The sequence below is a fragment of the Lissotriton vulgaris genome, chromosome 10 (genome assembly GCF_964263255.1).
Source record: "Lissotriton vulgaris chromosome 10, aLisVul1.2, whole genome shotgun sequence".
Taxonomy (NCBI): Eukaryota; Metazoa; Chordata; class Amphibia; order Caudata; family Salamandridae; genus Lissotriton; species Lissotriton vulgaris.
The window spans coordinates 274,721,144-274,747,054 of NC_141698.1; the positions used below are offsets into that span (position 1 = coordinate 274,721,144).

The 25,911-nt window shown below is 46.7% G+C and overlaps 1 protein-coding gene across 1 annotated transcript in view; it reads left to right on the plus strand.

Moving 5' to 3' along the window:
• Window positions 1-25,911, plus strand: part of LOC147685121 (unconventional myosin-Ig-like) — a 1,601,091-nt gene that overhangs the window by 541,180 nt on the left and 1,034,000 nt on the right. The window contains exon 12 of the mRNA XM_086941006.1: window positions 6,450-6,520. Within this exon, the coding sequence (XP_086797132.1) occupies window positions 6,450-6,520 (71 nt within the window). The remainder of the gene's footprint in view (window positions 1-6,449; window positions 6,521-25,911) is intronic.

Sequence of the window (25,911 nt, forward strand, 5' to 3'; positions counted from 1 at the left end):
CTTGCTATCCTCAAATCTCTAAAGTCGGGCTCTCCATCGGACCCATGTCCAGCTAGAGCTTTAGCGGGGGTAGTTGGGAGTGCCTATCTTGAAGTCACTTCTATTATCAACTCCTCACTTCACTCTGCAATGGTTGCCGCTCAATTGAAACAGGCTTAACTTCTCCCCCTTCTTAAAAAATCCACTGGTGATCCCCTGCTGCCTTCTGACTATCGTCCCATCTCCTTACAGCCGGCACTGGCCAAAGTCTGTGAAAAGGTGGTATTCCGTCAACTTGAGACATTTGTTGAAACATCTGGGGCGCTTCACCCAGCCCAGTCTGGTTTTAGAACATCTTTCAGCACGGAGACGGCATTGGTTGAGGTAGCTGAAGCAATTAGGGAGTGCCTGGAGGGGGGCGGCAGAGCGGCTCTGATTTTACTGGACCTCTCTGCTGCCTTCGACATGGTACCTCACCAGCTTCTCCTCGATCGGCTCTCATCTGTCGGCGTCTCTGGTGCGGTGTGGGATTGGCTGAGATCCTTTTTGGAGGAGCGCTCCCAACAGGTCTGGATGCCCCCCTTCTCATCCTCTGCCAGGAAGCTATCAACTGGAGTCCCGCAGGGCTCCACTTTGAGCCCGCTACTCTTTAATATCTACATGACTCCTTTGATTGCCCTGGCGGAGGGGCTGGGTGCCAAAATGATGGCATATGCCGATGATACACAGCTTCTACTTACATGGAAAGGTTCTGAATTGTGCACCGGGGCTGCGCAGAGGTGCTTATCTGCTGTGTTTAACTGGCTGGCCAATGCGCATCTCAAGTGTAATGAAGAAAAATCGGAGATATTGCTGTATGGCAAATTTACCCCGCTGTTCAGAGAGGCCTTGTGGCCACCGGACTTCCCATGCCCACGGTCAGTGGGCAGCCCGGCCAAGAACTTAGGGATATGGTTCGGGGATGATCTTCGGTTCGCCGAACATATTAAAAAACGTACTAGTATCTGCTTCGGCACTCTTAAGACTTTTAGGAAGTTTTTCCCTCTGCTACCGCAGCAAGCAAAGGAAATGGTGGCTCGGGCACTTATCCTTTCCAGGCTTGGCTATGCTAATGCCTTATTTATCGGCATCCCTGGCTATCTCATGAAGAAACTCCAACTGATTCAAAATGCGGTGGCCAGACTCTTATTTAACATCGCCAAATGATCCAGTGCAAGGCTACTTCTACGTGGCCTTCACTGGTTACCTGTGGCCCAGCGGGTTAAATTTAAAATCTTGACCATGTCCCATAAAGCCATGCATGACTCTGGACCTTGGTACATTAGGAAGCGTGTGGCCTTTTACAGGCCTGGCCACTCGCTTCGCTCCTACTCTCTTCGCCTATTGGCCATTCCTCGGTTTCGTCGCTCTAGGATGGGCGGCCAGTCGTGGTCAGTAAAGGTGGCCACTCTATAGAACAGCCTTCCCGACCTTTTGCGACACACTCAGGACCTCCGCATTTTCAAGAAACTTCTAAAAACTCATCTCTTCAATCCCTCCATCGAATTAATTTGTGCTCTCTCGGCCTTAGCCCATCCGCGCCAGGATACTCCTGAGTAATTGTGCGCGCTACAAATCATATATAACATAACATATGAATCTCACATATCAGGGGAACTTATCAAACAGAAACTATCACCGTATGTTGACCCTGCAAATCTTTCAAGTGGGGAGAGTCAGTGGGGAATGAACCCCTCCCTTACAAAATAATCTAGTGGGGGGTAAGCCGAGAGGCTGTTGAAATGGCATCTCCTCTCCAGCTGCCCTCTCACACCCTGTGGACCCCATGCCACCATGAGCGGGCTTCGGGGCTCTACCGAACAGGATGCACTTTTGCAGTAGTTCCCAGTACTCAGGGCGCCAGACCTAGAACTGTGAACCCACCCTGGTCTGCCAGCCCTTGGTCCTGCTGCCTAGCTTGTTCTCCCCAGAGAGACAGCCCCCAGATCCGATTCTTACCGGTGTGAGCACTCCTGGGAGGCGGATGTCACTCCCCCGCTGAGCGGCTGAGGTCCAGTGCAGCCTGCAAAGCACCGGGGACTGCAGCACTTCAGTGCGTGCTCCCTCTGCCTGCCTCTCCGCCGGGTGGCATCACTCACTCCCAGCAGCCAATGAGGAGGCGGCTCCAAGGCTGCACGCCCCCCTCTAACACAGCAACAGCACGCACGGGGACCTGGGAGGGGGCACGGTCACTCAAAGTGCTTCGAAGGAGGTAGGGTCAATCGCAGCCTCCCGCACTCTCAGCAGACCAAACACTGGAGGTACAGGGACCCGAGGGAAAGAAGGTGCTTTCTGCTGATTTCTGTTACATCAGCGTGTTCACTGCCTCTAGTCACTCACTGTTCAATCCCTCACTGTTCAATACACCTTCCAGCACCAATAGTGATAGCCAGGAGCTTCATTGCACAGTAACGGATGGAAGGCACATGCACGGGCCACTGGAGGTTGTAACCACTACCTGTCTGTTGGCCCATTTGTGTGCCTGGTTGTATTTTTTTCCCTAAACTCTATCAGCCACGAAGGCACTGACTGGCCTGTTTGGAAATCTCCAGATTTGAACTTAAGTCAGTCACTCAATGATGTTTCCGAAAATCTTGCCATTGTGTTTCTTTTGTTGTTCTGTTTTGAAGTTGAACATATTTGTGAGTGAGTGTTAACGTTTTAAATGTCCCTAACCACCTGTCCCCCTAACTCTGGGCTGCACAGACCGGATTAACAAAACAGGAACTTTCTAAAAGACTTCCTGAATTTTAGAGAGCAGCTCCTGTGCGCAGATCTACTGGATGTAAACTCCACAGCTCTGCCACACAGAGGCAGAATAGTTTGTCTCCAAATGATTTTTACGGTTCACTTTTAGAATGCACACCACGCTTTTCTGCCCAGCAGGGTAGGGTCTTGTCACGTAGAGGGAAACAGTTGATCATGTAAGTGAGGCAAGTAGGACGATTTTCCAGGAGCACTTCACGAAGCAGACAAAGTTTGGACTTAATCCTTGCAATGCCTAGCATCCAGTGCAATGATCTTCTTGCCACGGACCACCAGCGGAGGCACGAGACAAAAGCAGATTGGACATGACAGGGCAAAAAAGCAGCACTAAAAGCGATCGCTTTCGCGATCGCTATTGTAATAAAAAAAGCCCGCGAGTGGTGCGCGCGGGCCACTGCAAGCATATGTTTTCAATTATCGCGCCCGTGTCTGGCAACGATAATTGAAAATATATGGGCTTTGGTGCGCGTAACAGACACCAATAAGCCATAGGCGGAGCTACGCGACCGCCTATGGCCTATTGCGTGTATTGCGTGCAAAGCCCAATCAAAATGGACCTAGGAAATGAACACGCACAAAAAGTGTGGAATTTCCAGGTCCATTTTAAAAACCCCTACTAAACGGCTCGCCTGCACGAGCACTGCTGCGCAGTGCAACACGAGGGGCGATCCCTAAAAATGTATGCCTCATGCACAAAATTTCGCACCAAGCTGACAACACAGGACTCCAGGAGAAATTTCTAAAATTCCAATCTCCCTGAACTCTGCGTTTCACCACTAGGAACTACGGGGCATATTTGTGAGAGCTTTGCGTCATGCTTGCACCATGCAATGTGGTAGATGCGTAATGAAGACTGCTAAATCAGATTTATGAAGCCATGCAAAGCCACTTTGTGTGGCTTTGAATGGCTTAAAAAATCTGGAGTAAGGCAAGGCAGCACAAATCGCTGTGTTTCCCTAATCTCTGGACAAGGGAGGCATTCCATGAGCATTGCGGCGGGTGTTCCCATGCAACTCCATGATTTTTGACACATTCCCTGATTTCCCAAACCTGGGAATGCGCAAAAAAGATACGCCTCCCCAGGAGAGGCATAACAAGCAGAAATATCTTTACTCTTTTTTCCTCTTTCTATTTATGCTGCTTCCTGCATTCTGCAGCACACACAGAAAGAGTAAAATTGTTTTTGTGTAGGAAGGTTCCACTTCCTGCACAAAAACAACCCTGTCTACAACGTAGGCACCAATGCACCATGGTGCAAGGGTGCCAGCGTTGGCGCTAGGCTGGCAGCACAGGGAGAAAGGACAGGATTGTGCCGTATTCGATAAATATGGCACATTCCTGCCCTTTCCCTGTGATGCAGGGCAACGCAGCAATTTGCGCCACAAATTTCATAAATATGGCCCTATGTTCCTAAGGATAAGCGGTGGGTGGTCACGATCAACACTACCTTGCTCCCAAATTATGGAACATCCTTACTTTTCCAATTGGAGCATGGTCAAGTCTGATTTGCATATAGATAGGTCCAAAAACTGAGGTGACATGGTGTACAAAATAACGATGGATTGGGATGCGACCCAGAGTAATTACCAGTTGCTTAGAATAATTCAAGCATTTCATCCATCACTTTTATGAATACTTTAATGTGTCGCCCTAAGTAGAACAGGTATGCTCAGATGTGGGTCCCGTGCACAGTGTGTCACTGGCACCAAGCTGTACTCCGGCTGATGAGTCCATAACTAAGGCGAAACCCATCCTGGGTTGATTGTGTTCTGGTTCAGGGAGGACCTGGCTTGGAAGTTCAGGGTGCAAAAGACCCACAATTGATGGGCGGAATGCAGAACAAAATCAGAATATTCACCCCATTCAAGAGATCTGGGTTAAATCCATCTTTCTTTTGCTCACCATGCCACCCCAGTTTAGACCTAAAAGTTCGGGATGGACTGTTCCGATTGGAGCAGGGTAAACACTGATTCACTGATTTGCAAATAGGTGGGTCCAAACTGAGGTGACATGGTGTGCAAAATAGAGATGGATTGGGATACAGCCCAAAGAGCTGAGGTTACTTTAAGCATTCCATCCTTCACTTTTTTGTATACTTTAAGGGGCCTATTAGGATGGCGAGCGGACCGTACCGGGAAGTGGGACCGACCTCAATAGGTGTGGTGGTCCCGTCATGGAAATTAGGATGCCACGGTGGGGGTGGCATCCCGCATATATTGCATTAGGGCGGGTGGTGCTGCAAGCAGCACTCGCCACAAAGCAATACATTCATGTCGCACATTTGCATGCACAACATGGCAGGCACCGCGCAGTGACTGCCACATTGTGCATGCAAATGGAGGGGAGTACCCCCCAAGTTCCCCCCCCATCCCCCAACCCCTGGGGGCCCGCAATGTGCACCCAAAAGTGCTCTCCACCTAGTTTTCCATGGCGGAGTCTCCGCCAATGTAAGCCCTGCACCGCCGCCCATCATAATGTGAATGGCGGTGTCTTGCAGACACCGCCACCATATCTGAGCCCTTTTCCACCCTGTCGCCTGTTTGACCAGCGGAAAACCGGCGGATGGTCTTTCCGTCCACCAGGGTCCCCACCGCCATCATATTTTGGCGGGGGAATTGGTGAGCAAGCGGTGGGAAATGGAGGACCGATCACCACGGCCAGACGGGCTGTGGCGATCCGCCCGCCAATCTAATAGACCCCTAAGTCTTTTAATGGGCATATGCACTGGATAATGTATATGCTTGCTGATTTTGACCAATGTGGGCCTACTTGGCATTTGGTGTCTTATTTCGTACACAAAATGTTCCCCTGAGTATGTGCATGATTTCTGCTTTTGTGAAGTGCTCCTAAGTACAGTGTTAGACTCTGGAATATTGGAATGCTAGAATACTTCATTAGTTCCTCTTCAGAATTGTCTTAAGAACCCATGGTTTTTAAGCCAATTCATATGAAAAGAAATAGTGCTATACAGTGCACGTTTGGCCTAAATTTTTTTCTACAATGTTCTTAGGGGTAGAGGGGGCAGCCTGCTCTGGTGAAGGAGGATGTCTAGGTGATGATTTCTTAGGAGCTCACGCCACCTGTGTGTCACCTATTCCATGGATTTTCTTTCCTCTACTAATAAACTCATATTAAAAGAAGACTTTTGAGTTTATACAGCTGTTGGATTTGGAACCGATACACCAAAACAGGAACCACTTCTTACTCAGGGGTATCGTGGCTCAAGTTCAGAGGCAACCTGGGTAAATGCAGCACTACTTTTGTCTCTGTTGTGCATTTCAGTCGGCGAATTATTTTTGACACGGCCTTCAAGGGGTCTTTGCCTTATATTTCCAAGCTTCCCCTAAATGTTTCTTTGGGCATTGAGCAGACCACAGTGCAAAATCCCAGTTAAAAAAGTAATTTAATTTTTTCAGAATTACTTTATTCCATCTTTGAATTTTGTCCGAAAATAGCAAGAAAAGAGAAGGATGCTGGCTGTATCGAGTTCTAGTGTAGTCTTCCAGCTGTTATTGGCTAGAAGTGACATTAGACAAAATAAAATTAATTACAGAATGATTCTCAGAATGTTTTTATTTTAGACCATTCAATGTGTAAAATCCTAGTTGGTGGAAATGTCCACAAAAAAATTATTAAGTGTCAGAGTCTTTTTTTCTGTTCCACAGCTTCGTGCCATTGACAAGTCCATGGAGTTTAACCGTGATTTTCGAATTCTCCACTATGCTGGTGATGTCACGTGAGTCCTCTTTATTATGCTCCCCATGCCTTCGTAGGGCTTGCAACATCTCACTCAACGAGCCATTTTCCACTAACAGTTTAAGACTACCTGACATGCAATCTAATTGTGAAATGTACACAGGATACAAGGTGACTTCATGTAATCAATTACACCATGTTATGGTCTTTCATTTGACATCCCAATGCAGTTTGGGTATTGTAGTCCTTGTTCACGTCAGTTGGACCAGTTCGATTAAAGCTTTTGATTACAATAGGTTTGTAGACAGAAAAACACAACTGGAAAGTTCTGTTGCCAAAGATATGGAGTCAGCTGGAAGCCTTATTGTAAGTATATGTATAGGTTGTAGCTCATCGCACAAACTTGAAAACTCAGTCAGATCGCGTATAAATACAAGTCTCATTTAGCATCATTTCTAGACGAGAATGCAATGGAGAACACAGAACAAGAAAAGCCACAACATCTCTTCACACAAAACCTACTGAAGAGGTTTTGCAATCCCTAAATGGTGCAAAGCATCCAAATCATGGTGAACCCCAGGTAAAATGTTTGAAAGCCACAAGGCAAAGCTGTCTACAGAGACAGTCTAACAGAATGAACCTCTACCTCCTCTATTATAAACTCCACATAGCCACCACCTGCGATATTTTTTACACAATTGCAGGCAGTGGCCAAAACCTGCCTTGAGATCAGAGATTTGATTAAGGAGTGTGATATTGACCTTCTGTTTCTCCTGAGATTCGATTGAGTGAATCATCTCAGCCAGTGATTGACGTGCTCCTTCCACCAGGCTGCTCCATCATTAGACCGGACAGAATAGGTAAAACTGTAAGATAGACAGCAGCGATAAATAGAGATCAAATAGAATGCAAGAACATTGAAAATAAACAATTTTCAACCTTCAGGAGCATTCTGGTGAATTTAAGAGCAGGCAAGCCAAAGTCCCTAAAAATACACACCATCCACCACTCCGTAGTGGACACTTTTACTTTACTTTTGTGCAGCAGTTCATTCAAACTCTCACACTGTTCTAAAGCTCAAAAATTGCATACCATTTTAACGCTTTCTAGATGCAGCTCTACATGAAAGTCTTATCACCTAATGACTTAGCTAATGCACTCATCCAAGTATGTCTCACCATCACCTTAATCTTAACTCACTCATACAGAGTTTCTGATCACACACGCCCCTCTCACCCCGAAATGTCACAATTCCAGCTCACAATTGACCAACAAATTCTCCATGCTAGACCTGAATCTGTAAATTGTAAAATGCGCTACATTTTTTGGCTCCTTACTGGACAAGGAACTTATCCCTCAATCTCACATCAATGCACCAGCTAAGCTTGCACAGTATCAATTGAGACTACCGAGAGGTAACAAACACTTAATCTCAGAAGATGACTCCAAACAAGTGACCCCGTTCGTTGTTCTGAATGGATAACGGCAGCTTCATTCTCTGCGGTACCACTAAAACCCACCTGGCCTCTTTCAAGTGAATAATTCATGCCGCTGTGAGACATCTCCTGGGTGGGTGAGATCATCCAATCAAATAACTCCTCTTATGATCACTGCCAATAGACGCTAGGAGCCAGTTCAGACTAGCTTTTATAACTCACATAGCTCTCCATATATGAACTCCATAATAGCTGGCCTGCAAATCCATAATCCCTGGTGGTCAGCAAACTCTCACAGGTTCAGGGACTTCCATATTAGAAAACCCAGCTTTCAAGAAGGCAAACATGTGAAACAATCTCAGGATGGCAGCCAAGATACTGTTTCAATGCCACTTCCCAATATAATAAACTTCATGACTCATCACTCCAGAAAGAATAAATAAATAAATAAATAAATCAATAAGCAAATAAATAAAAAGATGAATGTTAGCGGCGAAACGTAACCCAAATGTAGTAAAAACCCCACCTACAGTGCAGCGCTTTACTCTCTAAGCAGCTGAATCTGAGCAGAGCACTTCACATCTGTGCTATGATTGTATTTCATAACAAAAAATGAAGCTTTTTTTAAATGAGCTTGGTATGAACAAAATTACTTGGCGCACATATCTATTACGTTTCACAGGTACATACATGAGTTGTCTAGGATTTTGCGTTGCATTATGGGACTTGTAGTTCTGATTTAATAATCGGATAAACAAGGCTGCAAATCCCAGAATGCAAAGGTTGAACTGTGACTGGATAAGCAACTCATGCATTGACTTGGCAAACTTCAGAGTGTACAATTACAAGCCCTTGAATACAAAGGGCGTTTGGATAAAAAGCCACGAGTGGCCGAAGGTGTCACACATGACATGGACCCACTTAGAAGGTATAGCTTCAAATGAGCAAGGATGCTGAAAACTTCCACGCCATATCCTCTTCTGAACCATAATATTCTTGAGCAAAGTTAAGGCATCTCTGGCAAGGAAGTGGGGGCATTCTAAGCAGTCCCTCGTCCTCTGTCAGAGGACAATTTTGTTAATTTTCTTTATATTGTCACGTGTGAGACAGGGTGTGAATTTTCATCTTGTCTTTCTCATGGGTGATTGAAATGTGTCACCCCGGGCAAAGCAGTTCAGCTCCATGCGTTTCCATCGTGCCAAAAGTGAAAGTTCCTAGACACAGGGAAAATACCAGCATTGTGTGTCATGGTAAAAACAGGACATTCTCATCTTGTACTGTCTGAGGAAGGGAACCATGTAATATTTGGTGAAGCCACCGCTGTGATTATGTGTTAGCCTTGTATAGTTATTATCTCTGTAAGATCGTAGGTCAATTTTTGCTCTTTTACAAAAAAATTAAATGTATCCACTTTTGTGATCAATGCACCATTCACAGTGTGGTCAAACCTCTTACCTTTCTTCTGCTTGAAATTAATAATTCAATATACTAATTGAAACTTGAAACTACATCTTTCTTCCCTTTCTTTTCCCCCTCTTCCTCTTCCTCCGTTCGAGCAAGTACATAGTTGTCTAGGGCCAGCAAGTTATAAGCATTTCATTAGCATAATGCTTGGTGGGGGCTTGTAATATGAATTTTACACCATAAAATTGGCTTACCTGTTCCAGCAGCATTATAAGAACATGTGTTCAGCTCTAGGAGTAACCACTGGCTTACAAAAGGTGGGAGGCCAGAAAATGTAGTTCTTTAAAAGACTGATAGGTAACAATCTCAGAAACCACATGCAAAGCTATGACCTGGCATCATGTCATGAGGTTGCTTTTCAGCAAGGCCTGGGTCTTCAAGCCAGCTTCACCTAGCATACCTGGACTTATATTGAGAAGCGTGAAGCTACAATCCCCTAAATAAGGTGTCTAAGAGTGGCCGGGGAAACCCTAAGCCTTAAGGTGTCAGTCTGAAGTGAACCAAGTTAAAGTCAGGGTAAGTAAAAGGCATAAGAGTTCAAGAGTCTAACTGAAGAGCTTAGTATTTGGAACTTCAGCAGAGTTAGGGAAAGGTCTTCCCTCTGGCAGTCAGGACAGGATCTCCTAACAACTATTCTAAGACACACAATTGAATGCATTGCACTCTCTCCTCAGAACTTTTTCCCAGCAACTACTCCAAACTGGGACCAATCAGGTTGCACCGTCTCCTTGGAACAAGTAAACTCCCCTCATTACCATCATCTCACAAAGGTGCACACAGCTACACAACCTTGGATGGACCTTTAATACAGACTGCATGCTACAGGAGGATCGCATGGTGCAATTCACAGCAAACGTCCAGTTAATCATATCTGCTCTAACATTTCTAAAAGCAAAACAATGAGCCAGTTCTAACTAGCGAATATTATCTTGCTTCTGCAACAAGAAGGAAAACATGAAAGCACATTTCAAAATCAACATTATTGTTTAGCTGCTTTCAGACTGCACATTTGGTTAATGTAAATATACATCCCATGACTGCATTAGAACTTTGTTACCCGCTGCTGTTTATGCTTATAGTTCTCCGTCTTCCTCAACTCATCATAAATCTTACATTGCACATCCTTCAACTCTATTTCCACCTGCTTCCTGTCAGTGCCTTTACACTCTGAGGGTGCTTTATTTGTCCACATCCATCTAAATCTCTTCACCATAGCAAATAAGCAATTCATTCAAACACCAATAATCAAAATAGGCCTTAATATAGCATCTATAGCAGAATATCCTTTCCCAACTGCTTCCCTGGCACCTGTTGCTTCCAATTCTTCCAAGTTTTATGACACTCCTGTAATATTCTTCACATACTTTCTGACCACTTTGCTCTTGTTTTGGATGTATGTGCAGCACTGCCGCACTTTTAGCATCCTGCAGACTAATCCCTCTTTTGCGAGCAAAATATCTACAGTAAGCCTATTTTGTAAAACCATAGCCCTAATGGCTATAAATTCTTTGTCAATAGCTAACAAAGCTCCAGTGTTGCTGGTTGCAAGTTTATCAACCAAGGTAGAAAGCTTTTCTGATCTTTAAGTCATTCAGAAAACAACTCCAGATAGAAATATTGCGCCAAAGATGTCTCCCACTATCTGTGAAGCACCACTACGATTAGTTCTACCATGAATTCTACCTTTTTGACATATTATCAACATGATATGCTTTAAGAAATACTAGTGCTACATAGCATGTTCTTACCCAATTGGCAGGGGCTGTTAGGACTCAGTCCAGAACAATGGCATGTGTCAGGGACGCTGGCAACAACTGGTGCTAGTGAAGACAAAGTAGGCAGAATACTAGGTACAGAGCTGCCCAAGATCACACAGCGAGTCGAAGGAGAAAGGGAATCCAAAGAAGCTCTGTACAAGAGAATAAGAGAGGTAAGGCTCAGAAAGGACAGGCCCTCGGAGGTGATTTAGCATTCAGAAAAAAACTGCACACAGGACGAATGTGCAAGACATATATATGACACAACATTACCAATAAAGGGAGTGTGGGGTAAAGCACTCAGGAGCTCCACAGGGTAAGACTGAAGCTCAGTACGTTCCTCACCCACAATTGCTGTGACAGATACTGACTGCAAATACCCACAAATTGGATATGAATGCAAAAGCAGGGTCTGTGGAGCTGATACCTATAGTGATGTTGTAAATGTAACTCAAAGACAATACTCACAGTGAACAACAAACACCACCTAGGTAGCCAACTGTGCCCACGGATTCTGGCGATCAAACAGGAACATGCAAGGCAGTAACAGCAAGGGGGTAGAACTAAACACAAGCACAATAGACAAGGAGCTAGCAAGGAGGAGTGCTTAATAGGAAAAGAAGGAAATCACAGGACACCCTTGGCAGAAAGCAAGTAAACATACAAGGTAATCAGAAGCAAACAGCAGGAATAGAAAGACAGGAAACTATGAACTGGAAACAAGGAAATGGGAAGAAAGGCAGGAACTGGAAAAAGATATACAGAAGGGGGGGCTACAAGGGTATAGTAAATTAGTACAGGTCCAGGAACCAAGAAATCAAAGTAGCATTGAAGGCAGTGCTGGGGCAGGAACAAGAATTGAGCCAAGGCTCAGGAGTCAAGGTAGCACTGCAGACAGTGCTAGGTCAGGAACAGGAAATGACTATAGCTCAGGAGTCAAGGTAGCACTGCAGGTAGTGCAAGTTCAGGAACAGGAAATTATTATAGCTCAGGAGTCAAGGTAGCACTGCAGGCAGTGCTAGTTCAAGGGAAAAGGAAAAGGAGTCAAGAGAGCATTGGAAGCAGTGCAAATCAGGAACAAGAAATAGCTGAAGCTCAGGAACAAAGAATAACTATAGCTCAGGAACTCAGGATACAAGGTTGCACTGTAGGCAGTGCTAATTTAGGCACAAGGAATAGCTATAGCTCAGGAATTCTGGAAATAAGGATATCAAAAGCTCAAGAAACCCTGGAAACAAGGGTCGGTCTCACTGGTACACAGCTACAATGACTAACACTGTACTGAAGGGAGCTGGGGCTTAAAATAGCTCATAGTATTCACATGCATCAGGTGTAAGCAAGCTAGCAGCAGCCAGCCACAGGTGAGCTCAATTCCTCCACCCATCCTTGGCCTGCAGGGGTGGAGATGAAATAGTGAGCAGGGAATTCTAGGTAATGGAGTTTCAGGCATGAGCAGGATGGCTTCCACAAAAACCGGCATGGATTGGCAATAGATGTCAATTCTCAAATAGTGTCCAAATAGCTGGAAGTCAGTAAGTACATGAAGGGAAGGGTCTGGAAGCATATTAGAACACAGGAAAGTCGCACTATGCACCCCTCTGGTGGTGGGCACGAGAGTGCAGGGAGCAAATCGTGACAGGGGGTTTAAAGTAGGCATTCTTTCCACACACATACAAAATTCCAATAATGATAGGATAAGGATAATTCCTTGCAAATATCTGATCTGTATAAACCAAAATTTCAAACTTGTGAGGACATTGACTTAATCCCATTCTTTGAAAAGTATGAACATTTGCCTCTCTCCTAATAAAACAGAACTTCCCAGTCTAAACTCAGTTTGGGTTGTATTCTAAGCGTTTTGTATTTCTCCTCCTACTATCCTCATATATCTTTCTCAATAGCTCTCCCAGTTTGTGTCCTCTTCTTAATCTCTGCTCTCCTACCCTCCAGGTCATCAATTAAGATCCTTTCAATCAGGCTTAATAGACAAGTTACGTTTTGCCTATGGGCAAGGGCAGAGTCAAGCTTAGCTGGGGATTTGAAGACATGCCACACAGTATCCATGTCTTTTGCATTAGAATGGGGATTCAAATGATTGTACATGGGCACTTCGACAGGACCAAGTCATAACTAATTAAATACTGCTCAAAGTAACCTTGGCGACACAGCAATCTAAGAACTATGCCGCATGAAATACCATAGTTAAATAGAATGTGGTGGTAGGTCATATCTTCCACCATGGATGCAAGTAAGTGAGAGCAGACATAGCATTATTTAGCCTGCATTGTACTAATGTACTCATGCCAAGCATCCTTATGCAAAATCTTAAAATGATAGCTATGCTGCACTCTTAGTTGTGAAGCAGTAGGAGTGGGATTGGGGTTATCTAATAGGACTAGTTCCTGCAGGGGAACTTAAACTTATTAGCAGATTAATCATGAAAATGATAATGCCAATCAACACTATAGCCACCAATACTCTACGTTGGTTTTTTAAAAGCATTCCCATTGTTTCTCTATTGTCAAACCCCAGAAAAAGTGAAGCTGAAAGCAAACGAAAGATTACTACTTGTTGTTTCTACTTGTGCACATTTGCAAAACTGTGTAATTTCTGATTAATATTTTGTGTACAGTTGCCTTCATGAGTCATCCCTAGCCCTACTTTATCTTCTTCTAAAAGGTTAACCCTACTCTTCTGCGGGATCCTTGGCCCCAGGGAATTTCAGAATTCAATAAAGTACAGTTCATAGATGCAGTTCACGTGCAGCTGCACTGATCAGAAAAAAAAAAATCAATCAACCTTCACTGTGGTAGCCTTATTTATGGTTGAAATAACCCTTGTGCAGCATTCCACTGAAACTTTTCCCTATAGCTCTCCCATGTCGACGTGGACATCACAATGGCACGGCTCCACTCGCAACCCTGCGCAACTTCATCGAAGCCGATTGGCGAACTCCGCTCTGCCAGCGGAGTTTTAGAGTTTTGTCAACTCCACATTCCATTGGGACTGCGGAGTTCAGGCAAAACTCCGACTCCACGGCGGAGCGGAGTTAGTCCCTGCCCACGCCCAAAAACAGGAAAAAAAATCACTTGCCTGCTCTGGCGCCTCCGGGCTGCCCTCCTCCTTGCCATCCTCGCCGGTCGCAAAGCCCTACGTTGTATGTATTGCAAAGACTTCGCACACGCGCACATGTGCTGTCCTCGCAAGACTTACAACGTAGGGGTTTGCGGCCGGCAAGGACAAGGAAGGCCAGGAGGAGAGACCATGGCGAGGAGGAGGTCAGCCGGGAGACGCCAGAGCAGGTAAGTGATTTTTTTTCCTGTTTTTGTTAGGGAAGGTGGAGAGGAGTTCCGCAGAGTTTTTTTTCAACTCCATGCAACTCCACATAGTGGCACTCCACCAACTCAGCCCAGGTTTAAAGAAGACCTCTTTGGCGTTCTGACGTCAGTTCCCTTTTTTTCCACACAGTTGATGTGTAATGGTTTTTCCAGGGCTCTCCATTTTTGTGTGTTTCATTTTTACAGGTTCTCCTGAAAATTGTAGCAGTGCAATGGCTACTCAGAAGAAATCTGGTTTCAAGCCTTGTAGGGAATGCTGGGGTCATATGTCCATCACGGACCCCCATGATGACTGTTTTTGGTGCCTGTCGTCGGACCGCGACGTCGTGGGCTGTTCATCATGCTGATGCATGAATCCGAAGGCCCTCAAGGAGAGGGAGGCCAAGTTGTTCATGGCCAGGGCGAAGAAGCAGAAGAGTGGCCGAAGAAGGATGAGATGAAAGTCTAAGTCCCCAACTCCGCTCACCTCAAAGTAATCGAGGAAGCATAAGAAGAAGCAGTGTCATGGTTCCAGGCGTCGCTCATCTGAAGATAAGTCACTGAAGTCGGGGTCCCCGGTATCACAACGTCTCAGAAAGGATGAAGTCTCACCATCCCCTTCGCCTCAGGTGACTCCGGTACACTCTCTGGCTCCGAGACACTCTCCGACTCCCAGGGAAGCGATACCTTCGCCTCCAGCCTCTCCGCATCCAGTATTTCCGGCTCCGCAGCCGGAACCAGTCTTACACTTACAGCCTCAAGCTTTTCCTGAGCAGGCAGTACCAGATCCAGGTACGGATACTTCACATTTCTTGAATGCGATGTATGGCATGTTCGGCAGGGTGGCTAACCCTACTGGTGCACCTGTTGGCCCGATGGGACCGCTATCTTTCAACCTGGCAGTTTTACCATCTCATTATGTACACGTACCTTTCATGACGTTTTTGCCAATGACCCCGGGAGGTTAGCCTTCCCAACGCAGAGGTACTCAACGCAGGTGTAATCCCTAGAGGGAAGAATGGAGTATTCTCTGGTGCTATCTGGCTCCAGCCTGGTGCCATCTCGGCCTCGCCCAGCTCCTTCAGTTATCCCTGTGGAGCCGTTATCAACTCCAGCCCCGAAGTCACTGGCGCCGTGTCTGCCGCCGTCAAAACCCAAATTGAGATCCCAAGGGGAGGCGCAGAGGCATCCGGAGGAGGAATAATTCCAGGATAAACAGGAAGAGGGGGAAATTATTGATCCTGTGCAAGACTTTGAAGGGCATCAGGAGGTCAGTGGTTTATATACGTCCCGGAGTGGGAACTCTCTTCTCCCAAAGGCCTTCCTTTGCAGGAGGTCTCATCTTACCACTCAATCATAAGGAAGGCGGCGGTCCTACTGGACTTGCAGTTGCCCACTGCGGATATCAAGTCAAACATGCTGCAAGAGGCTCTTGTGACAGAGCCTCTGCTACCATTTAATTAGGTTTTGACGAAGCCCATCTTAGAGGTGGGGCAGAAGCCTATGGTAGAAAGTAGCGCTGGGGATCCATCTTTCTTATCTGCACATCCAATCCCTGGGAGCTTAGTAGTTCAGGCGTCATGCTCTACAAAGCAGTCCTCTGGTTCTTTTCCATCAACTCCTTGAGATAGGGAATCTAAGAGGATGGAGCAATCAGCTAAGAAGGTGTTTTCCTCAGCCAGTATGGCTTTAAAATCATCAATGCAACGTGCCTAGTGGGTCCCTACATTCACACTTTGATGGATTCAGCTAAGGATGTGATCCCTAAGCTTCCAGAGGACGTTTAGGGCCATTTTGCGGAGGTTCCATCGGGCACTGAAGCTCAAGGCCCTTCAGGTCATTCAATCTGGGCTTAACACAGCTGACTTTGTTGATGGGGTGATGGGGTCCTCAGTGACAACTAGGAGGCAAGCCTGGCTCAGGGGGTCTGGTTTTTCTCAAGACGAGCAGGCTACCCTTCCTCTACATGGCTCCCCTCGCCCCCATTGTCAGAACCTTTGGACTCAATATTGTGTCGTACGCAGACGACACCAAACTCATCCTCTCCCTATTCAACGAACCCAATACCGCCAGACACAATTTTTGAGAAGGCATGGAAGCTGTTGCCAAACGGATGAAAAACAGCTGCCTACAACTAAACACCAAAAAAACAAAAGAACTCATCATGGGCCCAAACCCCGGCGCATGGAACAACATCCAGAGGCCTCCGGCCCTCGGAAGCCCGCCTACCCGAAAATAGAAAGGCAGTAACTCACACCCTGGTCACCAGCAGACTTGACTATGGCAACGCACTCTACGCAGGAATAAATAAAAACCTCACCCACAAGCTACAGAACATCCAGAACGACACCGGAAGACTGGTCCTCGACCTGCCAAGACACTGCCACATCTCCCAGCACATGTGCACACTCCACTGGCTCCCCATCGAAGCTAGAGTCACCTTCAAGATGCTCGCCCACGCCCACAAGGCCCTCCATGACACCGGACCAGCATACCTGAACAGCAGACTCAAATTCCACGCACCCCAGAGTACCCTACGATCTGCGCAGCTCTCCTACGCTGTGGTCCCCTGCACCAGAAAGACCAGATCGGGAGGCCGCTCCTTCTCCTTCCTCGCGGCCCGAGCCTGGAACGCCCTGCCAATCCACCTCAGACAGACAACATTGCTCCCCATCGTCGCAAAAAACCTCAAAACCTGGCTCTTCGACAGACCTCCCTCTTGATGGACTGGAGCCTGCTAAATCACCCCCCAGTGCCTTGAGACCCTTACAGGTGAGTAGTCGCACATAACAAACGCCTGATTGATTGATTGACCCTTTGGGACTTGCCTTTTGATGGCTCTCAGCTCTTTGGTACCAAAGCTGACTCAGCGCTGCAGCGCTATAAGGATAGCAAGGCCACAGCTAGATTATTAGGCCTGGAGTCGCAGCCTAGAGGTTTTGACTACCGTAGATTTGGAGGGTTTGGCAAGGCTACACCCTTTCTGACCCAGCAGAAACAGCAGCAACAACAGGAGAACCCTTTGTATAGATCATACAGAGTGTAGGGTAGAGGTCGCCTGCAAGGCTCAGCTCTCCAGCAAGTCTCCTCCTCCTCCTCTCATATTTCCCCAACTGGTGCTGAAGGGAAGCAGCTCTAGATCCCTCATCTTAGAGCAGGTTGGTCCCATGGGAGGTCGGTTGTCTCATTTTCTACGGAATTCAAGATGTTACTTCTGATCTCTGGATGTTGGAAAATGGTTACGTCCTTCCTTTCCAGGAGTTTCCCCCTCCTTTACCCCCTTTCCAGGGCTTGTGCTCGGAGGACCTTCTGTTGCTCCTGCAACAAGAGGTTCTATCTTTACTACAGAAGGATGTGATAGAAGTTGTTCTAGAGTAGGAAAGGGGTCAGGGATGCTACTCCCAGTATTTCCTGATCCCCAAAAAGGGTGGGCGATTGAGACCGACCCTAGACCTCAGGATCTTGATTTTTTACCTCAACCAAGAGAAATTCAAGATGTTGACCCTAGCTCAGGTTCTTTTGGTGCTGCTATGGGAAGACTGGATGATGTCAATCAGTTTACAGGATGCGTATTTTCACATTCCCATCCTGAAGTCGCATCAGAAATATCTCAGTTTTACAGTGGGATTTCAACACTACCAGTTAGCGGTCCTTCCGTTCGTTCTTACATCCGCTCCATGGGTCTTCACAAAGGTGATGACGGCGGTAGCAGCACAACTCAGAAGGTCAGGGATTCTTGTTTTTCCCTACCTGGATGACTGGCTCCTCAAAGCAAAGTTGCCAGAGATGGTGCTGCATCCTTTGCAAGTAACAAAGGATCTGTTGTTCGACCTGGGTTTTTTCGATAAATGTATCCAAATCTCACCTGGTGACCTCTCAGCGCAACCTGTTTATCGGGGCAGTACTAGACACTACTGTGAGTCATGCTTTCCCTCCTCGACAGAAGATTCTAGACATCCAGGCTATGATTCCAATTTTTCAAGATGGGGCCGTTGTTCCAGTCCTGAAGGTCTAACACCTGCTTGGTCTGTTCACTTTCCGCATACTGTTGGTTAACAATGCATGCTGGCACATGAGGGCACTCCAGTGGTGCTTTCATAGGCAGTGGTTTCAACACAATGGAGATCTCAAGGAGGTAGTCAGAATCTCCAGAGACACTGCAGTGGATCTTTTATTGTGGAGTGCTTCGGACAACCTCTCTCAGGGGAAGCCGTTTCAACCTCCTTCTCCGGTAGCCATAGTGATAACAGATACCTCCACTCTAGGGTGGGGAGCTCATCTGGGGGATCTGGAGGTCAAGGGTCTTTGGTCTCCAGACGAAAGGTTGCTTCACATCAATCTTCTACAATTGCGGGTGATATGTTTGGCTCTCAAGGCCTTTCTTCCCTCCCTTCGCAGTCAGTCAGTTCAGGTCCTGATGGACAACACTACAGCGATGTGGTACGTAAACAATCAGGGAGGAGTAGGGTTGTATTGTCTCTGCAGAGAAGCTTTTCAACTCTGGACCAGGGCTCAGGACCATCGGAGTTGTGTGACTGCAAAACATCTGGCCAGAGTGCTGAATGTGCGTGCAGACAGTCTCAGTCGTCAATACTCGGCTGATCATGAGTGGCGTCTCCATCCCAGGTAGTCCATCACATTTTTGGGATGTGGGGGTTTCCTTGGTTGGACCTGTCTGCCACTCACGAGAACGTACACTGCCCGTTGTTCTGCAGTCTCCATTATTCGATGTAGGGAGCATTGGGGGAGGCGTTTGAGTTAGACTAGATCTCACAGATTCTTTACGTGCTTCCTCTCATACCCTTGATTCCTCAAGTTCTGAGGAAGATTCGCCAAGACCGGGCCCAAGTCATATTGATCGTCCTGGACTGGCCATTAAGGGAGTGGTGCACAGACCTCATTTACTTCTGGTCACACCCTCCTCTCTGTCCCCCTCTCAGGGCAGACCTCTGCTCGCAGGGGCAGGTTCTACACCCCCACCTCCAGTGCCTGCGCCTTCATGCCTAGAGACTGAACAGGGCAATCTGAGCTCATTCTTTCTCCCACCAGATGTGGTGGATGTTATTTTATCGGCCAGAAGACACTCCACCAAATCTGTTTTCTCCGGTAGGTGGGCCATGTTTGTAAAATGGTGTGGAAAGAGTTCGATTGATCCTTTACGAACTCATTTGTCTGATATTCTCAGTTTCTCTCTTTGCCTAGCACAAAAGGGTTTTGCGGTAGCAACGGTCAAATGCTACTTGTCTGCCTTATTGGCCTTTCTTTGCTTACCGGACCAACCCTCTTTGTTTAAATCTCCCATAGTTATGAGATTCATTAAGGGTCTCACTAATAGGTTTCCTCCCACTACATTTATCATGCCTCAGTGGGATTTGAATGTAGTCCTTACTTGTTTGATGGAGTCGTCCTTTGAGCCCCTATAGCTTTCCATAGAGATTTTTAGCTTTTAAGACAATATTTCTGATTGCATTTACTTCTTGCAGGAGGGTTAGTGAGCTGCAGGCCCTTCACTCTAAGACCCCATTTACCTCAATTCATGAGGATAAGATGGTTCTTAGGACCAGAGCTACTTTTCAGCGTAAGGTGGTCACTCCCTTCCACCTTACTCACTTTCTATCCTCCCCCTTACCCTTCCAAGGAGGAGGAGAGACATTACCGCCTGGACCCTAAGAGGGCAGTCAGCTTCTACCTGGACAGCACTAAAGACTTCAGATTGGACGACCAACTCTTCATTGGATATTTGAGCAAGATGAAGGGCAAGGCTGTCCGCAAGAGAACAATGTTAGATGGATCATCCTCTGCATCAAGATCTGCACTTCTTGGCCAAGAAGGAGCTCATTCTACTGGAGCTAAGTCTTCTTCTTTGGCTTTGGCTAGAGGTGTCCCTGTTGCAGACATCTGTAAGGAGGGAACTTGGGCCTCCCTCCACACTTTCGCAAAGCATTACTGCTTAGAATCTGAGATGAGAACGGCCACTTTGAACGTTCTGTACTGCAAGTTTTATTAGTATAGGTAGGCAGGCACACTCCTCCGAGAGCGGGACTGCTTGAGGATTCAATTCAAAAAGTGAGGAAGCCACAGACAGATGTATCCATCCGAAGAACAAGTTACTTACCTTCTGTAGCTCTTTACCTGGTGGATACAGTATCTGCCTGTGGATTCCTCACTGACACACCCACTTCCGCATTGCCTGCCTGCTTATACTGTAAAAAATACTAATATTAATTGGCATGAAATTCATTGAAATGGTATTGTTATTTGAAATAATATGATGCTTGTCTCTAGGAAATGTCTATATTTTAAAATTTCCAGCTTTTTTCTTTAAATTGTTTACTGTGTATACTTGTGGAAATGTTGTCGGTTCACCTATTCGCCTCGAAGTCACGTAAAAAATGGGTGGAACTGACACCAACACCCCAACGAGGTCTCGATGACGTTGCGCAGGGTCGCGAGCAAAGCCGTTCCATTGTGACGTCCTCGTCAACTTAGTAGAGCTATGGAGAAAAGTTTTCGTGGAATGCTGCGTAAGGGGTAATTCAAAAGGTGAGGAATCCACAAGCAGAAAATGTATCCACCATAAAAACCACTACTGAAGGTAAGTGACTTGTTCATCCTGTTCAATTTCAGCAAAGCATGTCCGCTCAGCAGCTGGGTACCTTTGACTAGGCACCCTTGTTCTCTTTGATCTTCTGACTACTGAATGTTCATCTTCGTTATCACTTTCTTCTCTTGATTCAGTCTCCTCATTGACAGTTTGTGGAATGTGTTAGTCAGATACACTTGCTTTCAGTTTCTCATGACTCCTTGGCCACGTTTCTCTTCTGTAGTCACCCCTGGTCACATTGCTTGGCCCTTGTCCTGGATTAGAACTGTCATTCTCTGCTTCACTGGGTTGGTGCTCTGTGGCTACTCTCAGCATATTCAACACAGGCTCAGCAAATGCCTCAACTTGGCACTGCATGGCTATGAGGCTCTAGTTAACTTTGAGACACTTGGGTGCACGCTTCTCCTCCCTCTCCCCTTCAGGTCATCAGATGCTCAATTCCCCAAACCAGTGGTTCTTGTCACCACTTCCTCACCTCTGTGTCTTACTCGTTGAGTGTAGGATGCATGCACCCAGAGGGGTAGTCCGCCACACTTGACTGCTGTGTTGGTGATCAAAATAACCTGGAAGGGGCCAAACCAACGAGGTTCAAGGCATGGTTTTCTGACATGCTTCTTCACCAAGACCCAGTCTTGTGGACTAAGTTTATGGCATTCCTTATGGCTCAGAACAGTAGTTGCTCTTTCGACCTGGACCTGGCAAGAGATAGAATGCACCACATCACCCAGTCCTTTGCAGTAGTCAAGACCATATCATCTGAAATATTCACATGCACATTAGGAGGCAAAGCAGCAAGCTGCATGGCTCTCCCCATGAGAATCGTATGTGGTGACAGTCCTGTTCACTGATCAGGGGTACTTCTGAGATTCAAATACCAGAGATAAAGCAGCCAGACACTTAAGAGATGTAGAACCAAACAGTTTGGCAAGACTGGATTTCAGTGTCCTGTTGATCTGTTCAACAATCCCTGATAATTCAGGCTGGAAACTACAGTGCAATCTTTGCTCAACTCGTAAGGCTACACACATAATTTTCACAACCTTATTATTGAAATGAGTTCTACGGTCTGACTGAAGAGAAACTTGGAATCAAAAACAAGGGATTAACTCGTGCAGCAATAGTTTGGCTACAGTAAGACTGTCATTTCTCCTAGTGGGTACAACTCTACCCAGCTGGAGAAGATGCATACCACAACTAAAACATATTGTAGCCCATTGCAAACAGGCATCTCAATGACACCTAACTGCATGTGATTGAAAGGACCTCCTGATCTCCCTGTGTGACTCAGTTTTATTTATTTATTTTTCACATTTTTAGAGCGCGATGTTACCCAGAGGTGTCCTGGCGCTGACTGACTGAGAATACGTGCGAGAAATCAGAGAAATTAGTTTGTAAAAAGCCAGGTCTTTAAAGCTCTTCTGAATGATAAAAGGTCAGGCATGTGTCTGAGGTTAAGCGGCAGAGCATTCCATGCTTTCGCCGCTCCCAAGGAGAAGCTCCTGCCCCCCAACGAGCTTTCCTGGCTCTGGGGACTGCCACCAGTCTTTGCTCAGAAGACCTGAGGGATCTTACTGGTTTGTACCAGTGGAAAAGCATAGTCATGCACTGAGGGCCAAGGCCATTAAGTGCCTTGAAGACCACGCACAATGATTTGAAAATTATTCTTTTCCGAACAGGAAGCCAGTGTAGCTTCACCAGGTCCCGTGCAGCCGAGGCGCGTTTGGATGTGCCTGTGATCAGACGAGCAGCTGCGTTTTGCAAAATGTTGAGTTTATTAAGAATTCCCTGCTGCGCATTTAGGAGCAGGCTGTTGCAATAATCCAAGCGGGACATCACCAGACTTGTAACCACAGTCTTGTTGTGCTCTCCGCAAGAACCGGCAGAACTTTCCGGATAATTTTAAGCACATAGTGGATGGTTGAGGAGAGGGCATTTATTTGAGGCCTGAAGGATAAATAGCCATCCATCTGAATGCCCAGATTTTTAACTTTCGTGACCGGCGATGGAGGGATCCCCATTTCCTCTGGCCACCAGCGTGGGGACTAGAAGTTGTCTCTGGAACGAAATAGCAAAACTTCAGTTTTTGCTGAATTCAATTTAAGGCAGTTTCCTGCCATCCAATTGCTAACTTCATGCATGCAGCCTCTAAACCTATCTGCTGTGTTGTCAGTTTCTCCCGGTAGCAGTGACACCACTATCTGTGTGTCATCTGCGTATGATGTTAGGTGGAAGCCAAAAGATCTAATCACTGGCGCCAGGGTAGAAACGTACACATTAGGACTCAGGGAGGACTCCTGAGGAACTCCGCAGGGGAGCACAAAAGGGTTGGACTCAAAGGCGCCTAAAGACACTTTCTGAGTCCTTCCGGAAAGGAAAGCATGCAAGATTTTAAGGGCCTTTCCTTGTATCCCACAGGCCCTCAAACGGTCCACCAATAATTTATGGTGGACCGTGTCGAAGGCCGCAGACAGGTCTAGCAGGATCAGGGCAGCTCTGCCTCCTGCATCCATCACTGTTCTTATGTTCTCTACAGATTTAGTCAGTGCGGATTTGGTCTATGTCCCGCCCTGAATCCATGTTGTGAAGGGTCTAGACATTGACCTGACCCCAGGAAGGCACTCAGCTGTGTGTTTAGAATACCCTCCATGATTTTTGCTGGAAGGGGTAGTCTGGCAATAGGCCGGAAGTTATTCAAATCGGTCATGTCTAGGTTAGGTTTTTTGAGTAATGGGAGTATGGAGGCTTGTTTCCATCGTGATGGAAATTCCCCTTTGTCCAGCATAGCGTTGAACAATGGGGTAAGACCTGCGGCCATGGCCACGGGGGCTAATTTAGCCACTGTGGCTGGGCAGGGGTCTGACAGGGAGCCCGATTTTATCCTTAGTAATCTGTTCCCGACCTCCTTCTCATTGATCGTGGCAAAATTGAGTAGCGTCATTTTGATACTGTTTATTTCAGTGTCGGTTTCGGTGGACCCAATTTTAACTTGCTTGTCTAGCGGGAGAAATATCTTTCCTACCTTGTTCTGGAAGAACTTGGCCAGGTCTTCGCATAATTCGTGACTTGGGGGAATCTCCGCTGGCTTAGGGGCTACCAGGGATGATACTGCCTGGAAAAGTTCCTTGGGGGAGTTGCTGGCTTCCTTAATGCGTTTAGAAAAGTAGTCGTGTTTCGCATTTTGGATTCTCTGTTTGTACCCTCTCAGCTCAGCATTCAGTAGTTTTCTATCCTCCTCTCTATAGTTTTTCCGCCATGATCTTTCAAGTTTTTTGCAGCATATTTTATGGTCCCTGATCTGCTCCGAGAACCAGGGGGCTGAGGGACTTAAATGTGTGGAATGATATGTTTTTGGAGGGGCTACGTGAAGGCAGGCTGCCTTCAGCCAGTTCGTGTAATTTGTGGCAGCTTCCTCCACCTCTACTGGGGGAGGCACCATAGCGGATCTGAGCAGATTCTCCAGTACCTTTCCTTCTATGCTTTTCCACTTTCTGATTACTCTGGGTGGGTTTTTGACCTTGTCCGATCTGGTATGGGGACTAGCCTAATTTCAAAGTGGATAGCTGCATGGTCCGATCAGGAGACCTGGTGATTGCCAGTCATCTCTAGGTAGGGATGGTTAGAAAAAATGCCATCTAGTGTATGTCCTGCCCTGAGGGTCGAACCGCTGACCCATTGATTTAGTTCTAACCCGTGCAGCAAATCAATAAGACCTAGAGTATCTGGGTCTGAATCACTCTCCAGATGAAAATTAAAGTCACCTAGCAGAGTAAAAGTGTTGACGCCTACTGCTTTTTCGAACAGGTTGGCGAGTCCTGAGAGAAAAGGGGCTTTAGGTCCAGGGGGCCTGTACATGAGACAGCCTTTGAGGGTTTGATGGTTAGAAAGTGTGAAATTAAAATCAAGTGATTCAAATAGGTCGGTGGTGCCAGACTGAAAGGACCCTTTAACCGATTTGTGATAGATTATGGCAAACCCTCCGCCTCTCTTCTTTACTCTGTTTTGGACAAAGCACTCATAATCCGGAGGGGTGGCTATGACAATATCTGGGCCTGAGGCCGCATCTGTCCAGGATTCCGTAATGAAGGCTATCTTCACCTCGGATTCCTGTATTAATTCCGCCAATTCAGTGCTGTGTTTCACCAGCGATCTGGCATTAAGTAGCATACATTTTACCGCAATTGGTGTTTTCTTTTCCAGGGATTTAAATGGGGCCGTGATATGGGTACTGGTATGCCATAGAGGTTTGGGGAGAGCCTGCTTACAATTAAAACAAAAGTGGGGAGTGGTCTGCAGATCTTCCCGCAATTCCAATGTAATACAGTTAGAGGATTTGTCGTAGTCACGTAGGGCCAACAGAGTATCTCGGTTATAGGAATGAACCGGCATGGTCCAAGTGTTGCGGACCAGGGGTTATGGCGCTAAGCACGGGCCCGGCGCGGACGGGCGCAGACGGGCTCGCCTATGGCGAGCCTTCGGAACGCCGCCGGAGCGCCCGCTGCGCTCGTCCGCTGCGCTTCCTAGGAAAGGGTGCCATTTTATGCACGTAGGGGCGGGAGGGGCAGAGCAGTAGTCTGCTCGCCCAGCTCCTCACTCAAGATGGGGGGGCCACGGGGGGAATTGGCTCCGGTTCGAGACCACCGTGAGTAGTCTATCAATATTAAAACACAATGTGCAAAATCGCTATTAAAATCAGCAGCAGTAATGTGGAGTTTTAAAACAAATAGGAAATAACAGTAATATCGCAGTCTCAAGCTTCTAGTCCCGGCTTCCGCCTCAGGACCGTGCAGTCACACCACACACACAAGTCAATCAGTGGGGGTGCGAGTGGAGCGGGGATTTTTATGCACGTAGGG